At 44.0% G+C, this 17,240-nt stretch overlaps 1 protein-coding gene across 3 annotated transcripts in view; it reads left to right on the top strand.

Moving 5' to 3' along the window:
• LOC124036315 (tetratricopeptide repeat protein 28-like) overlaps positions 1-17,240 on the top strand; it is a 373,393-nt gene that overhangs the window by 125,771 nt on the left and 230,382 nt on the right. Inside the window, exon 1 of one of the 3 annotated variants that reach the window (XM_046350743.1) lies at positions 6,145-7,008. The exons of the other annotated variants lie outside the window; for them this stretch is intronic. Coding sequence (XP_046206699.1) covers positions 6,982-7,008 — 27 coding nt within the window. The 5' untranslated portion in view covers positions 6,145-6,981. Of the gene's footprint in view, positions 1-6,144; positions 7,009-17,240 lie in introns of those variants that run through there. 3 annotated transcript variants of the gene reach the window in all.

Here is a 17,240-nt window from a genome sequence, read left to right as displayed (position 1 = left end):
GTCTGAGGTCCTGAGCACTCTGGAGCAGGTTTTCATCAAGATTCTCTCTGTACTTTGCTCTGTTCATCTTTCCCTCGATTCTGACTAGTCTCCCAGTCCCTTCCACTGAAAAACATCCCTACAGCATGATGCTGCCACCACCATGCTTCACCTTATGGATGGTGCCAAGTTTCCTTCAGACATGACGTTTGGCATTCAGTTCAAAGAGTTCAGTCTTGGTTTCATCAGACCAGAGAATTTGTTTTTCATGGTCTGAGAGTCCTTTAGGTGCCTTTTGGCAAACTTAAAGCGGGCTGTCATGTGCCTTTTACTGAGGAGTGGCTTCCGCTTGGCCACTACCATAAAGGCCTGATTGGTGGAGTGCTGCAGAGATGGTTGTCCTTCTGGAAGATTGTCCCATCTCCACAGAGGAACTCTGGAGCTCTGACAGAGTGAATATCGGGTTCAAGGTCACCTGCCTGACCAAGGCCCTTCTCCCCCTATTTCTCAGTTTGGCAAGGCGGCCAGTTCTAGGAAGAGTCTTGGTGGTTCCAAACGTCTTCCATTTAAAAATTATGGAGGCCATTGTGTTCTTGGGGACCTTCAATGCAGCAGACATTTTTAAGTACCCTTCCCCAGTGCCTTGACACAATCCTGTCTCGGAGCTCTACGGACAATTCCTTCGACCTCATGGCTTGGTTTTTGCTCTGACCTGCACTGTCAACTGTGAGACCTTATATAGACAAATGTGTGCCTTTCAAAATCATGTCCAATCAATTGAATTTGCCAAAGGTGGACTCCAATCAAGTTGTAGAAACATCTCAAGGATGATCAATTGAAACAGGATGCACCTGAGCGCAATTTTGAGTCTCATAGCAAAGGGTCGGAATAATAAATAAGGTATTTCTGTTTTTTACATTTCTAAAAACCTGTTTTTGCTTTGTCATTATGGGGTATTGTGTGTAGATTAATGAGGGAAAAATGTATTAAATACTTTCCAAAATGTGGAAAGGTCAAGGGGTCTGAATACTTTCAGAATAATAAACTGTATATACAGCTGAAAAGCAGACTGTGGTAGGACTTTAACATTTAACTTCTTTTTTTTATTATACAAAAATTGAAATAGAGATTACTAAGCACTTTTTTGTATCCTGAATTATTGATTAAGAAAAAGTGAATGGCTAGCATAATTAGAGCATGTGGTGAGATGCTCTTCAAAGAGTATCTTAAATCATCCCCCTGCACCCCCTCCTCTCCCTCCCTCACTAGCACTGACTTTGCTGATAGCTAGTTTATTGAGGAAAAATGTATTTACTATGACGAGACATGTGGTTGTCCCAACTAGCTATCTGAAGATGAACACACCAACTGTAAGTCACTCTGGATAAGAGCCACTGGTCAATGACTAAAATGTAAATGCAAAATGTACTGTAGTTGTAAATATAGGCCTCTTAGAAAAGCTTTCCCTCTCTGATGGGTTTAATTGGCCAACTCCTATAGTCAACCCCATAAGCCTTTCCTCTTCACTGAGAGGATCCTGTATATATTATAAACAACTACTCATAGTAATGGTGGTTTGGAACTCACACTGTGTGTGTGTGTGTGTGTGTGTGTGTGTGTGTGTGTGTGTGTGTGTGTGTGTGTGTGTGTGTGTGTGTGTGTGTGTGTGTGTGTGTGTGTGTGTGTGTGTGTGTGTGTGTGTGTGTGTGTGTGTGTGTGTGTGTGTGTGTGTGTGTGTGTGTGTGTGTGTGTGTGTGTGTGTGTGTGTGTGTGGCAGGGGATATGTACCTTCATGCTTTTACCATGGCATTTGCCACCTGGAAACTTCAGCCAGCTAATTAAAATGGCTTTGTCTATTGAAATGTGCGTCAGACAGCTAGGCTCTGTAGTGTAGTGACTTAAGAGCAGGAGCAGGCAGCCTGAGTGAAAATAAATGACACAAAGACATGCACGAGAGCTATCTGAGAACTGGCTGCTACTTCAACGGTTTTTATATCCCTATTTTGACAATTTAATTTTCATTTTTGCCAAACCACCTCTGTTACTGTCATCTGGGTAATGTGCTCTCTCTCTCTCTGTGTCTGTCTTTCATCCGCACGCACCCCCCCCCCCCCCACACACACACTGAAAAAGAGATACAGAAACATATACACACATCCCATTCAGAACATGTAGTAATGGGTCTAATTGGCAAGAACAAGAAAAGGAAGCAGAAACTTTTAAACAGCTCAACTCAAGGAAAATGGAAGAGTTTTTTTTGGTTTCCCTCTGATGGCTTGAGTCTGATTTCCTGTGCGTCTCTGATTGGGAAACCAGAGGCATGCACAGGGAGCCTGCTTCTATATGGAGAGGCCAGATGACAGGCTCCACCAGGAACAAAAACCACTGGAAATTCACTCCTGGATAATACATGATAGAAGTGGTTGTTATTGATAATGTAACATGTCAGTTTTCAAAATACCTGAATGGTTGAAACATGTTGTAGTTATAGACTGTCAGTTTTATATGCCATCTGCTCCTGATCAAAGTCAGGGTATGTGTGTGCATGTGTTTGTGATTTAGGACTATTATGAACATGGGTAGCTTGGCAATAAATTGCTCTCATACCTGTGTATGATGTTTAAATGTTATGTTTAAATGACTCTACTTTTAACATGTTGTTACATAGTAGGCTACTTTAGTAATTGCACTGTAACTCCATTGTAATGGAGTTGATATTTTGTTATTACACAAGTGGAATATAGGATCTGTAATGCAATTACAATAACACAGTAACTAGGGCTGGGTGGTATGGGCAAAATATCATATCACGGTATTTTAAAAAAATGATGGTATGATGGTATTTGATGGTATTTCATGTTTTGAGTGATAAAAGTTCTAAATGTGCTTTATGAGCAGTGTGTGACCCAACACATACTGTACATTCTAAGGGATTTTAATGGACCTTTCTCTATTCTGATTGTTTTATACTGTTCAATTCAACTTCAAACACAAACCATTTTCAGGATTTTCAACTATTTCTGCATTTCCTGCACTCATTTGAAATCATTTCCACACTGCCACATAGGGCTGCACGATATGGGCAATATGGGCAATGTAGGCATTATTTTTAACCAAATGTTGCAATTACGATTTGAATTACAATTTTGAGCAAAACACTTGGGTGAACTGTTGGAATCATGGAATTAACATGATTATTGTAATTCTATACTTAGAATATAATAGTGGGCACTTTGAATAAAGTGTTGTTTGACATGACAACGAATGAAAATGCCAGGGAGGAGTTATTGTGATAGGGTAGGAACCAAAGTGTTGTTAAGTGTTTGCTCGGGGACTCTATAGTCTTTGGCTACATTGAATGTTTTCTCTTAGCTACTTCATGTAGCTAAAATATTAATTATTCTCGTATTCCCTCTTTGATTTAGAAAATTCAAACAACATGCTGATTTAGGTATTCACCATGACTGGTATTATTAGGCTATATAACTAATTACATTGGCTCTGACTCAGTACATTTATTAGCTCGCTAGCTAACTATCGATTTGCATTAGCAGCTAACAAGATTTAGGCCCAACTTGCTAAGAAAAGACAAACTAGCTGTTTGCATATGTAAGAAACACAAACGAATAGTGTAATTATAGGACGCTAGATGATTTATATTAAGAAGCAAGGTGAAAACAGCATCTTTGTCATCGACATTGTTGCATGTGCTGCATTGACCATGCAGACTGAATGCAAGTGTATCGTGGTCGAGGAACAGAAAGTGTGCTCCTTGAATGACAGTGGGCGGGGCTAGGTTTGTGTGGAAAGCGTCATGGAGAGAGAGAGATGACTCAAGTAGCGAAGTAAACTAAAAATGAACGCTACACACTGCGTATCACATTTGACAAGCCAAACATTCAAATACCATTATAGAAGGTAAAGTAAAAACCCAAACCGGTCCTCAATACCGGTATATCGTAACATACGCTATACCACCCAGCCCTAACAGTAACTAGAGTGTTATTACACAGGTATAGAGTATGTTTGAGAATGTAAATTAATATTTTGGGATAGCTAGCATATCAATATTAGAATGAGGGCACATAGGAGTGTAGTACACTCAGAACTCTTTAGTGAGTGAGTGTTGTGCACTTGGAGGTCTTTCGGGAGTAGGGTTAGAGAATAAGATGTGGGCTAATCCTGTGTGTTGGCAGCAGCCCAGAGGGTGCCTGTTTGCCTTAGAATTGTCACCAGCCCATCTGACTAATAATATTGAAGACTGAGCTGCCATTAGAGGGCAAAAATGACAACACCAACCCCAACAAGCCAGATTTGTGTTAGGGTGGGGCTCTGTGTACTGCCCTGTTAATGGCTTGGTATCCACAAAAGGTTCAAATGTAGACACACACATACACTTGCATTGTCATTGCACACAGAGCTTGAACATACAACATACGGAGAGAGTGTCATTATGGTGTGACAACAAGAAGGTTTACAATTACACTGCCAGCTGTGCTCATAGTGTCAGCGTCCCACTCTGCATTTTGTTCCTGTTCATCCAAGTGGATTAGCATGTGCTGTTTCAACTCTATACCCTGCAGTGTTTTGTCCAGGGGCCATATGTCAGTGTCCCCTCCTGTTTGCCTTTTGTTGTCACAGTGACCCCTAGGTGCATTTTTGACCTCTACTGACCCTGGAGGGACACCAGGCCAGATGTTTTTATTTTTATTTTTAGCTCCTAATAGGTGCACATTTAGACACTGAATTTAGTTTAGGATAATTCACTAAAATTTTTCGTTTTAACGAGATCACATGAAGATAAATACTGAGGGAAATGGTACGCATTAAGTCAGAGACGGAGGTAAATTGATTTTGATGACACCAATCCCATCACGCTGCCTGTCACTTTGTTGACCCCATCCTGGTCCCATCCTTCTCAGTCAGATAGCATGGCCATCCCCTCAGTGTCAGCCCAGGTCAGAGCTAGTGGGGCTGCCTTTAGTTTGCAGTGGTTGGGCGCAGTAGGAGTGAGAGGGTTCTTCCCAGAAATACCAGGCTCTGCTCTCTCAATTGACTTTTTCTCCTACCCACCAAGATTACAAGTGACAAGAATTGCATCATCAAGACTGGGAAAATTATAGCACTTATCTGGCTGTCAGATTTTTATCCCTGGTCTGTGGCCAAATATGCCAGAAACAAAAAGCTTGGCAGGCAGCTGAAAAGCACAAACTCTGTCTGACAGCTGCACCACTAAAGAAAACTAGTGCAGCTAAAAATGGTGGACACCGGTCATTGTCTTCAGAGAAACATGGGTCAGAGGCCTTATGTACTCATTATCTGTCCTTTTAGAATCTTGTTTACTCTCATAGCCTGTACCACCATTACGTCCCATTAAGACTTACTCACCACTAATAAAAAGGGTGGACACTACTACCTCAGTGACACTACTTGTCACACTTACTACATTTTGCACACACTGTATATACACTTTTCTATTATGTTATTGTTGTTTATGTTTATGCTTTGCTGTATCTTGGCCAGGTCGCAGTTGTAAATGAGAACTTGTTCTTAACTGGCCTACCTGGTTAAATAAAGGTGGGGGGGAAACACCCCCCCCCCCAAAAACACTACCAGAGTCAAAGATCAAGGCAATTTAGCCAGAACAGATGAGCTGTGTTGTTAGAATCTATTAAGACCATGCCACTATAAACGGTGAAGGGGATATACCTTGAATGGTGCTGGAGGCTTATAGAAAGCTGCTAAGCAGGTGTCGCATCCTAACACTTTTCTTTTCTATCTTAATTGAAGGGGATTATGGGCCTACCTCTTTGTGCAGCACAACAGCAAATAAGAGTTGATTGATATGTGAATTAATGTGTCTGTATGCTTTTTGTATACAGTAAAATAAAGCTGTTGGTGTTGTGGCAAGGATGACGTTTATGTTTTTTCACTTTCACATAGTATTGCGCAAGTTCTACACCTCCACTGTTGCAGTGCCTTTATAGTTGTGCCATACCTTCCTGGGGGCCCTTGTGTTAGTGCAGTGTTGGCTCAGCTCTGTCTGGACTCTTTTCTCTGGCCACATCGGCTTTATATCCGTCGCGCGCGCTATGGTTAGAGTATGACCGCGCCGGCTCGTGCCTGTGCTGCTCGGTTCCAGCTCTGAGCGCTGCAAATCCCGAGCGCTAAGGAGCAGGGAAAGGAGTCATTATAGTTGTCGTTCAGTTTGTTGCTGTTGCAGGATATCCTTACAGCTCCTCGCATAGAAATTCCAGGGATTTGTTTCTGCCCCCTCTCCTCCCGCGACTGTTTCTTTTGCGCTGTGTATGTAGCACGTTCGCGGTAGAGATCTGCTTTTGGCACTGACATTTGCTAGACATTTGATGCCACATTTTTCTTTACCTTTAGATACGGAATTAACAAGAGTTGTCAAATGTTTCTGTGTTTTGAAAAGGTTTTGGAAATACCCGTATTTCGGTGGGATAAGCACACAACGTTGGACTTGTGTTTATTTTTGCTGTCGGACTAATGGTTTTGTAATGCACGAACGACGTGGAGGTTGACAAAAAAGTTGAAGAATGAATTTCCACATAGTCCCGCAGACAAAGTAACTGGATAGGTCTTCGAAACCCCTGCTATAAGACTGCCAGCGGAGCGATCTACCGACAGGACTGTACAAGAAGGGGTGGCTCATCTCGGATTTGTAGTTTGGATTTTACACTCCGTGGCCCATAGTCTTATTTATCCAAAACGGTTGAACTGAAAACCGGGACATTCAGATGTTTTAGTCAAAAATATTATTCTCCATCCCATTAGTTGAATTAAAAGGTGCTATCGCGTGCCATCTCTCCCCACTTGACGTAGAACCGTGCATCGCCTATCATGCGCCGCTTCTTGGAGAAAATATGCTGCAAAATTGAGGGAAGTCAAGAAGCAGCATGACTTGCTCTTGGAATTCCCTTGAATCTCAATTTTCCTCTTATATAATATCTTGATGCTGTACATTTTTGGTTTACAAATATGATGAAATGGCAGCCCCGGAAGAAGGTGAGTGAAACTGATATGTTTTAGTTTTCTGTAATATACTTGTAGGTAATGAATAATCTCACCGGTACATTCTTTCCAAGTTTACCGGGGACTCGGTTTAAGGATGATAGGTTGGTTAGGTTACACGTACTGTGTACACGGCTTGTCGTTTTGGCCAAAAGGCAATATATATGCATTTTTATTTTGTCCCAGTATTGTAGCCTACTACTTTATGGCCACAAGATAGGCTATAGGGCCAGTCAATGTTTCTATTTGAATTGTTCCTTTTGGATAGACACTTGTATTAATTTCTGGCCTCATGTTTGCTGATTCAACAGTCACCTTTGTTTCATTAGGTTATTGACAATAATTAAGAAATTGCAGTTTTCACAAACCTGCATATCCTTTTGCTGGACACGACTCGTGAGTGGGAGCGAATGTGAATAATTATGCTCGGGTGAATAAAATGAACTTGAAAAGAGTCTGGAGATGAGTGACGGTACGTGTCAAACGGTTCAATCGAATGACATGTAATTGTCCATAAAACGAATTAAACATCCTTTTAGTGCTCTACTCTATTTCCGTTGAAAATGTGTAGGTTATTTGACATAAATGTATAGCCCAGTTTCAGCCAGAAATAGGAAGGCAACTAGTCTTAAAGGTGATATAGACATCCCATAACATTGCGCATTCATTGCCCTTGAGAAATGTAAGTACAATCTCCTTGTGTGTATATCCTTTATGCTACTGCCATCGATTTGTGGAGAAACCAACAGTTTGCAACCACGACCCTTTAGTGGCGTTCTTTACGAATTGACAAGTCAGGGACATCACTGAGGGATAATTAAGGCTTTTTGTGTAGGATTTGCAGATAGCTGTGCGTCATCCCATCTAACTGTGAAATTTAGATGATAGAAAGTCGACAAAAACATAACAGTATTGCCTATATAATAAATGATGTGTTTAAAGTTAAGCCAGCAACAATTAATCCCTTCTTTTGGAGGAAACTATAATATTTTCCTCTAAAATCTCTTCTATTGTTTTCCTCGAGAAACGTTCAAGTATTACCACATGGAAAAATATAGGCTTATTACATGCATCATCTGAAAAGCACGAAACCTCTCATGGGCAAAGGTGCAGCAGATATTACGCTTTCTTCCCACTAGGTGGCACTTGTCTATTGATATGAGAAATGACATACTCCCAGAATGTGTTGCATCTCGATAGTCAAAGTATCTTCCCTAATCTAATTGTGTTTTTGCCAACTGACCCTTAAGATTTGACCTACGGAAAGAAACAACGTTGATATGTCTTACTCATATCCCTAATTTTAGATCAGCAAAGGTGAGGGATTGGAGATGGATGAAAGGAGATGGATGAAAGGACATGAGGAGAGGAAGCTAATTCAGACTACTGAGACATACCCACAGTCGGCAAACTTCTTCTATCTGCTCATTGCTCAAATTCGGCTTTATCAGTCGTTTGTTCTGAATCATGTAATGGGGATAGTAATTAATGAGAATACTTTTGATCCTGAATAATTTGCTGATGATGAAAAGAGAAATGTAAAAGAAAGGTTCTTATTATAGAATGATTACCACAGTAAAAAAAAGACCGGTGCATGTCATGAATCATTCCAGCAGCTGCGCTGCAGCTCTGCCAGAATCATCCACGAGACCCCCCTCTGAGGATTAAAAGCCTTTTCTCACAGCTGGAATCCAAACCCAGTCACACTGCAGCAAAGTTGCTCAACCTTAAAAGACCATAAGAGAGAATGTTGTCATTCATTTCCATTGAAGTTATTGATTCAATTAAGGCCTACATGTTGTTAAAGGCTGAATAAACTGGATTTCAAGTGTGGTGCCTCACAACAATGAACAAAGGTTATTACATGTTTGAAGTGTATTGAGTCATTTAAATGCAATGCTATTTTGCACATCAATAGCTCACGCACACACACACACACACACACACACACACACACACACACACACACACACACACACACACACACACACACACACACACACACACACACACACACACACACACACACACACACACACACACACACAAACTTACTCACTTTCCACAGGAAACGGCCTACACATTTAATTTTATTTATTTATTTCGCCTTTATTTAACCAGGTAAGCCAGTTGAGAACAAGTTCTCATTTGCAACTGTGACCTGGCCAAGATAAAGCGTAGCAATTCGACACATACAACAACACAGAGTTACACATGGAATAAACTAAATATACAGTTGAACAAAAGAAAACAAAAAGTCTATATACAGTGAGTGCAAATGTGGTAAGTTAAGGAAATAAATAGGCCATGGTGGCGAAGTAATTACAATATAGAAATTGAACACTGCAATGGTAGATCGGCAGAAGATGAATGTGCAGGTAGAGATACTGGGGTGCAAAGGAGCTAAATAAATAAATAAATACCAGTATGGGGATGAGGTAGGTAGATAGATGGGCTATGTACAGGTGCAGTGATCTGTGAGTGCTCTGACAGCTGGTGCTTAAAGCTAGTGAGGGAGATGTGAGTCTCCATCTTCAGAGAGTTTTGCAATTCTTTCCAGTCATGGGCAGCAGAGAACTGTAAGGAAAGACAACCAAAGGAGGAATTGGCTTTGGGGGTGACCAGTGAGATATACCTGCTGGAGCGGGTGCTACGAGTGGGTGCTGCTATGGTGACCAGTGAGCTGAGATAAGGCAGGGCTTTACCTAGCAGAGACTTGTAGATAACCTGTAGCCAGTGGGTTTGGCGACGAGTATGAAGCGAGGGCCAGCCAACGAGAGCGTACAGGTCGCAATGGTGGGTAGTGTATGGTGCTTTGGTGACAAAACGGATGGCACTGTGATAGACTGCATCCAGTTTGTTGAGTAGAGTGTTGGAGGCTATTTTATAGATGACATCACCGAAGTCGAGGATCGGTAGGATGGTCAGTTTTACGAGGGTATGTTTGGCAGCATGAGTGAAGGATGGTTTGTTGTGATATAGGAAGCCGGTTCTAGATTTAGTTTTGGATTGGAGATGCTTAATGTGAGTCTGGAAGGAGAGTTTACAGTCTAACCAGACACCCAGGTATTTGTAGTTGTCCATGTATTCTAAGTCAGAGCAGTCCAGAGTAGTGATGCTGGACGGGCGAGCAGGTGCGGGCAGTGATCGATTGAAAAGCATGCGTTTAGTTTGACTTGCGTTTAAGAGCAGTTGGAGGCCACGGAAGGAGAGTTGTATGGCATTGAAGCTCGTCTGGAGGTTTGTTAACACAGCATCCAAAGAAGGGCCTGAAGTATACAGAATGGTGTCGTCTGCGTAGAGGTGGATCAGAGAATCACCAGCAGCAAGAGCAACATCATTGATGTATACAGAAAAGAGAGTCGGCCCGAGAATTGAACCCTGTGGCACACCCATAGAGACATGTCATATAACGCTGACTGCACATTAAAAACATTCAGGTGTCTTTTCACACACTGTTTGGGCATGTGTGTGACATTGTCCCTTCATCCTGTCCTCTGGTAAAGCACCAAAGACATCTCCTGACTGTGCACTCTGTCCTAGGCATTGAGGCATTGCACAAGGCAGTCAGGAAGAACAATGGAGGCAAAGATACAGCCATTGTGTTCCTCTCCCGTGGTTTCTGGAGACGACTTTCTTTTCTAAACCACTCACAGACACACACAGACACAGCAATGGCTGAGAAGGTCCTTCGGTTCAGTATTCCTGCTCTCACTTATAATGTGTCTGTTTTTCAATCAGTCGTGTTGCTCCACTTGTAGTTTGATGGAGATCAATAGGAAAGCATAGGAGGATCATATCGACTCAGGCCAAGTGTCTGCCCTACCCCCTCATAATGGATTACACTAATAAGTTAAAAAGTCCATATCTGCTCAGTGATGTTGGAGGCAGAGAGAGTTGGAGAGAGATTCCCTTGCTGTTTGCCCCTGATAGCATCTATCCAAAAGGATGGAAAAGGTGAAAATTCCAGGTTTTCCCGTGGATTAGTAGGATAGGCTACCTTGCTGCTCCTCTGTGCCGTTTGAATGCACAGAACACCTGAACCGATTAGAGAGCAGGCTCTATTACACTTTTGTAATTAAACAGAGTAGGAAACACGGAACTGGGGGGGGACTCCTACTCAAGGTTCAGACATGGTCAAGATAAGCCTGCCTGTTCAATAATAATCAATCTTCGCTTAGCATATAGCTTTGTTCACAGGCTTAACTGCCAAATGCACAGTGGGGATTTGAGCCATCAACTCTCTGGATCTGACCATTAGTCCAGTCACTGCTCCTAACAAGCCAGCTAATCCAGACACACTGTCCTCCCAGAATGACTGTAGTCCTATAGAGCTGGTATTGGTATTACCCCAGCAGTGGGCGATGCTATGAGGAACACTGGTGTGTCCTGTCTGAGCCTGAGGTGTGGAGCCTGCAGTCCGTGGTGGTGGCCATGCTGCCGGTGCAGGACAAGCGTGTGGAAACACAAGACAGCACCTGTTCGGTGAAGAGGCCAATTCAATGAATCAGGCTAGAGCTGACATTGTACCTCCAACCGCGGCACAACTAAATAAAGAAGTAGACCACAGGCAGTATCCTCACACAGAATGCAGCGCAGAGAAGGTAAAAGCATTGTGAGTATTGTTTTTTCTATTTGTACGTGTGCAGCTCAGAACGCACCCACCCTTACCTCTAACCCCTCAGCTAGTCGTCTCCACTTCTCCATGTGTCATTATCACCCTCCGCTATCTGTCTGTGTGGAAAGGCCTGACATCCTGTTACCATGCCTCTAGCTGGTCTCAGTTTACAGAACTGGTTTGCACGTTTGTAGTTCACAGACAAGTTTATGGCAGCCTGAACCCAAGGATGGGGAAGTCACTGTTTGTTTTTGTGGTCATGCCAGCGGTTCCTCTGGGGCTCTCTCAGTTGACCTAAAGCCCATTCACCTGTGTCTGACTAGGACACAGCCTTATGGCAGAGCCTTATGTCTCTGTTTACAGTATGTGAGGGGAGTCTAGTTGTGGCCTAAGCCCTTATCATCTCCAGGGTCACTCCTTCATCTCTGACCTTGTTCGCCACATTTTGACTTCGGGGGGGGGGGGGGGTTCTTATTCTGTTTTTTTCTTTTGATTCAGCATTATTTCCCTGTGACTTCTCCTGGCTGGCAGAGGCAGCAGGCCGGCAGTTTGGAATAGATTTACGGCAGAGGAAAAGCCATCAGAATGTGAGGAGAGGCTGGAGGACATGCATCTGATCTGAGGGGGAGAGGAGGGAGGGAGCAGGGAAACAAGAGAAACCTGCCCGGTTGATTGTCAGCAGGCTGGGAGAAGTTAGGAGAACGTTGGACAGAGATCGAGACACATCAGGGAACAAATGAATGCGAATGAATGCAAGATGCAAATGAATGCGAGATGGATAGAGCTGGAGATATAAGCAGAGATCTGGAAGATGTAGAGGAGGAGAGGAGATGGCATTACTGTAGAGCTGTAGACATTGATAGAATTGGAGATGAATTGAATAAGAGAAAGTGAGAGAAAGGAGGTAGAGTGTGGGAATGGAATGAGAGAGATTGTAAAGGAGATAAATATTTGGAGTTGAGGAGTGAGAGAAGGAGAGGGCCCCAGAGTGAAGCGGCAGGGATAATTAATGATAGGGAATGATAGCACCTGCTGTTCCTGATGCTGCGCAGTATTTAAGACCCAGCATGCCTAGCGGAACGGGAAGCGGCCGCAGCATGGCTATCTCAGCCCTCGCGGCCCATCCTCTGGGGGAAGGAGGGAGGCAGGAAGAGACCAGGGAGGGAGGGGAGGGATGGAGAGAGCGAAAGGACAGCAAACAACTCAGCACCAGCAGCTAAAATTTATGTGCTCTCCTTGCTCTGCTAATCCCACCCCCTCCCCATTTGGGACCGGAGGACAGAGATGGAGGAGAGAGGCGATGGAGCTTCCCGGAGTGCAAGGCCTCCCTTGCTCTTATTGTGACGCAGTGGTCTGCAGTACTCATGAGCTGTAGGCTTATGTCAGCCTGGCCTGGCACACTGGGGAGGGAGACCAATGTCAAAATAAGAGTAACAATAGGAACAATGGTGACTGTGCCTTTCTATTGTCATTAATCCTCATTCCTGCGACCTGCACACCGAGAATCAATGTTTGTGCAGATGGATAACCAGAAAGCTATCTAGAGGTGAACGGACAGATTGATATATGTGTAAAATGATACATGGGTGTTTTTCTCCAAGCCTCAGAGAGCTAACTCAACACATGGTGTGTTTTTTTACCCCCTGTGCTCTGGGTTGGTGTCATTGGGTGTGTGTTTGGGTTTATTGAGGTCATTGTTCCAGGGGTGTGGTCTGGTGCGTTGTGGGTCCTGGAGGTGCCTGCCAATGGGTGGTTCTACAGGTAATATCGCCGGTTCAATTGGAGCAAGTTTCCCCATGCTATGAGGTGGAAAAATCATATTGTGAGCCCCATCCCCAGTATATTTAGTGGTTAAGTCCCTCCACTATGTGCAAGTATGCCGCTAACATACAGAGCAGCAGTATTTCATAGGCTGTAGGAAAATCAGGCCATGATTGAGTGCTATCTACAGTCCAAGAGACACATCCATTTATCCTCAATGCGTTTCCCTGCGCATAGAATGAAAAACATGCATTCCTTTTTCTGTTTCACAACATTTACTATCAACTCAGTGGCCAAAAACCCATTATGTACATTCCCCTATAACTCTGCTATGGAATGGCTCCCTGGCTCCGTACCAGCCCAGACTGAAGACGTTGCAGTTGTCGGTGTCTCCGTCTAGGCTCAGACCTATGCCTGGTGCTGTGACAGAAACGCAAGACTTGTGTGTTTTAAAGGCCTGTGATCTGGTCAGCAGAGAGATGGGTTGGAGAGCCGCTAATACCACCCTGCCTCACATATACGCCCCTAAATCCCACTAATTCCATCCCCTCAGAGATGGCAATTTTCCAGGAGTGTGTCCAGGGCTTAGCCAGAGCCTTTGTGGCCTGCTGCTGTTTCATTCCTTATAGAGCCAGTCTGAGGAGGGACCATGGTGGCCTGGCAGCTTCTTTTTGGGGGACTCCAGGATGGGGAAGGTCAGTCTCTCTGTAGAATGACTGTACCCTTCAGTCCTCTTGACCACTTTACACCCAGAAAGACACTCAACAGATTGACACGGTTAAGCCCTCCTCCATCCAGAAGTGGGAGAGGCCATGCATTTGACCTGTGACTTAAAGATTTTAGAAGATGATATGAATTTGATTAGTTTGACCCTGTGAGGAGAGGGAAAGAGAGAGAGGTAGCATGCCAAAGACCCAGATGGTTTCAGCAGATTGTTCCTCCAGGGGTCAGAGAAGCAGCAGAGCTCTGAGCAGATTGTTCCTCCAGGGGTCAGAGAAGCAGCAGAGCTCTGAGCAGATTGTTCCTCCAGGGGTCAGAGAAGCAGCAGAGCTCTGAGCAGATTGTTCCTCCAGGGGTCAGAGAAGCAGCAGAGCTCTGAGCAGATTGTTCCTCCAGGGGTCAGAGAAGCAGCAGAGCTCTGAGCAGATTGTTCCTCCAGGGGTCAGAGAAGCAGCAGAGCTCTGAGCAGATTGCTTTTCCAGGGGTCAGAGAAGCAGCAGAGCTCTGAGCAGATTGTATTAGTTTCCCTCAGCGTCACTCTCACCTAGCTGGCCCTCCTCCTCTCTTCCCCTCCTCTCCTCTGCCATGCTGAACCTGCTGAGGGCAGCCAGGGAGGGATTTTACTGCTGGCTGTAAAAGCAATAGGAAGGAAGAAGAAATGTATTGACCCAAGTCCACCAAGGTTTCCCATCACCATCTCTCAGGGCTCGGTTTAGCTCCTGTTCCCTACCCTGTGGGCTCACCTTTATTTCTATGGGCTTTATATAGGATCATGTTAGGCATATGTTTATATTCGCTGAGATATGTGGGCCTAATGTAGAACTGACATCAAGGCAGACATACAGGTGGAGACAAAGGAAATCAGAGACACACTAATGAGAGATACAACACAACACCCCCTCTGCACATCTACTCACTCCACAATGTCTAATGATCTCATCCCTCATTATATATTTAACTGGATGTTCTATTACCTACTTATACTGCTGTGCTGTCTCTCTCCTCTCTGCCTCCTCTCCCTGGAGGATGCTTTGACAGCCCATTGACTTGTTTCTCCTCTTCGTGGTCCTTCTGTAGCTCAGTTGGTAGAGCATGGCGCTTGTAACGCCAGGGTAGTGGGTTCGATTCCCGGGACCACCCATACGTAGAATGTATGCACACATGACTGTAAGTCGCTTTGGATAAAAGCGTCTGCTAAATGGCATATATTATTATTATATTATTCTTTAGCATCCTTTCCTGGTTATTTAGGGCATTTCTATGTCATCGTTGCTGTTTTTATTGATTTTAATGTCATTGCAACACACATTCATAGATGTGCATACCACCTTAATTTCTTCCCCACCGTTCAGAACTGCAGTGAATTGCTTTGCCATATTGTGTATATATATATATATATATAAATGTGATTGCTGAATATGTTCATTCACAAATTTCCATTCTCATGTCTACATGTTCATGTATGACAAGTGTGTGTGTGTGTGTGTGTGTGTGTGTGTGTGTGTGTGTGTGTGTGTGTGTGTGTGTGTGTGTGTGTGTGTGTGTGTGTGTGTGTGTGTGTGTGTGTGTGTGTGTGTGTGTGTGTGTGTGTGTGTGTGTTTGCTGTGGCTGATTGTGTCCTGAATCTGGGCAATGATGGAGTAAAACAATGTACACAATATAATCTATCAAGGACAACAGTGTGGTATCCTCCTCTCATCTAACTCTCCTCCACTCATCTCATTAGATATATATTCCTCTCACTCAAGGCTCTAAGGTCATATTAGAGCAAATATTGTTCTCTAGTCTGGAGAGGGCTCCAATTACCTCTGTGGAATCTCAAGCATTGGACCCACCTGCTTTGGGAGGCTAAATATAGCAAGTTGAAAGCTACTCACTCACTCACAGATCTTCTGCAGTCACTCTGACAGTCAGCCAGACAATATGGAATGTCTATTCTGTGGTGGGACTGTCTTCTATTGCTTTAGTTATGGCTGCATTAATAGCAGTGTAACATGTTTTGGGCGACTCATCCCCTTGCCACCTGTCTGGATGATCCACTCTGAAATCATCCTGAACTGAACATGTTTAGCACCACTATCTCTACCCTGTCTCCACAATAAAGTGTGTTGTCTCTACTTTCTGAAGCTGCACCAATTGATGTTGTTAAAATGAGACATAATTACTGTGTGGAACAAAAGAGCGTAACTTGGCTCACAACAGTTGGTGTAACACTTCAGGTGTGAAATTACTCACACGATTAACACTTGGGAGGGTAAAGTAGCCCCCCCCCCCATCATCTAAATATGAACAAAGCCGTGGCAGTATGTTGGAGAAGGTGGTGAATGAAAGAGTGGTGGTGTGTATACATGCTTTAACTTTACACGGCTACACACACAGTACTGCTGGAGTGTCTGTCTAAAGCATCAGGTAACTATTTATGGGAGAAGCCCTGGTCTCTGGGACATCCCACAAACAGACCCTGGGAGATGATCACTGACACTGGGAGATGATGTCAGTGATAAGGAAGAGGGTCAGAGGTCCAGACCCTGATGGTGACTGTGATTGATGAGGTTGGTGTGAAACTGATACTGTGATGGGCTGAGGCCTTTCCTTCTGTTTGTCGGTGCACTTTTACAACAGTGCCCAGGGGACATTAGAATCTTTACAGAACAATGCTGACTGGCATTCCCAGCTCTTTGAGGTACTGTATGGTATGTTGTTAATCAGTGTCTCAGTCTGTGGAGTTGTCACCGTGCACGGCTGCACCTGTGGCCAACGGGCTCCGACTGGCACAGCTGTCCCTCCCGGGCTGTCCCTCCCTCCCTGGCTGCATGGCCCAGATGGGCCTGTCCACCTGGTACCTCTGGCTCCCAGAGAGGAAACTGATCTGGACCTTACATAACCACTGCCGTCAAGCCTCCAGAAAGATAGTGACGTTAATTGAAGTGACTATAAAACCTTCTCCTCCTGTCATACGGTAGCTTACTGTATGAACACATTACTTTTTAAATAGAAAGGCACTGACTGTAGTTTACTGGAGCTGATGAGATTCCAGCCAATAAATCCATTTCCCAGAGCCCTCCTCCCTTTGCCTGTCCGTCTGCCTGTCTGTCGGGCTAAGAGAGAAGGGCTTCAGGCAGTGCAG

This window comes from Oncorhynchus gorbuscha, linkage group LG05 (genome assembly GCF_021184085.1).
Source record: "Oncorhynchus gorbuscha isolate QuinsamMale2020 ecotype Even-year linkage group LG05, OgorEven_v1.0, whole genome shotgun sequence".
Classification (NCBI taxonomy): Eukaryota; Metazoa; Chordata; class Actinopteri; order Salmoniformes; family Salmonidae; genus Oncorhynchus; species Oncorhynchus gorbuscha.
Note: the sequence above shows the minus strand (reverse complement) of the source record. Positions and strands in the feature narration are given on the sequence as shown.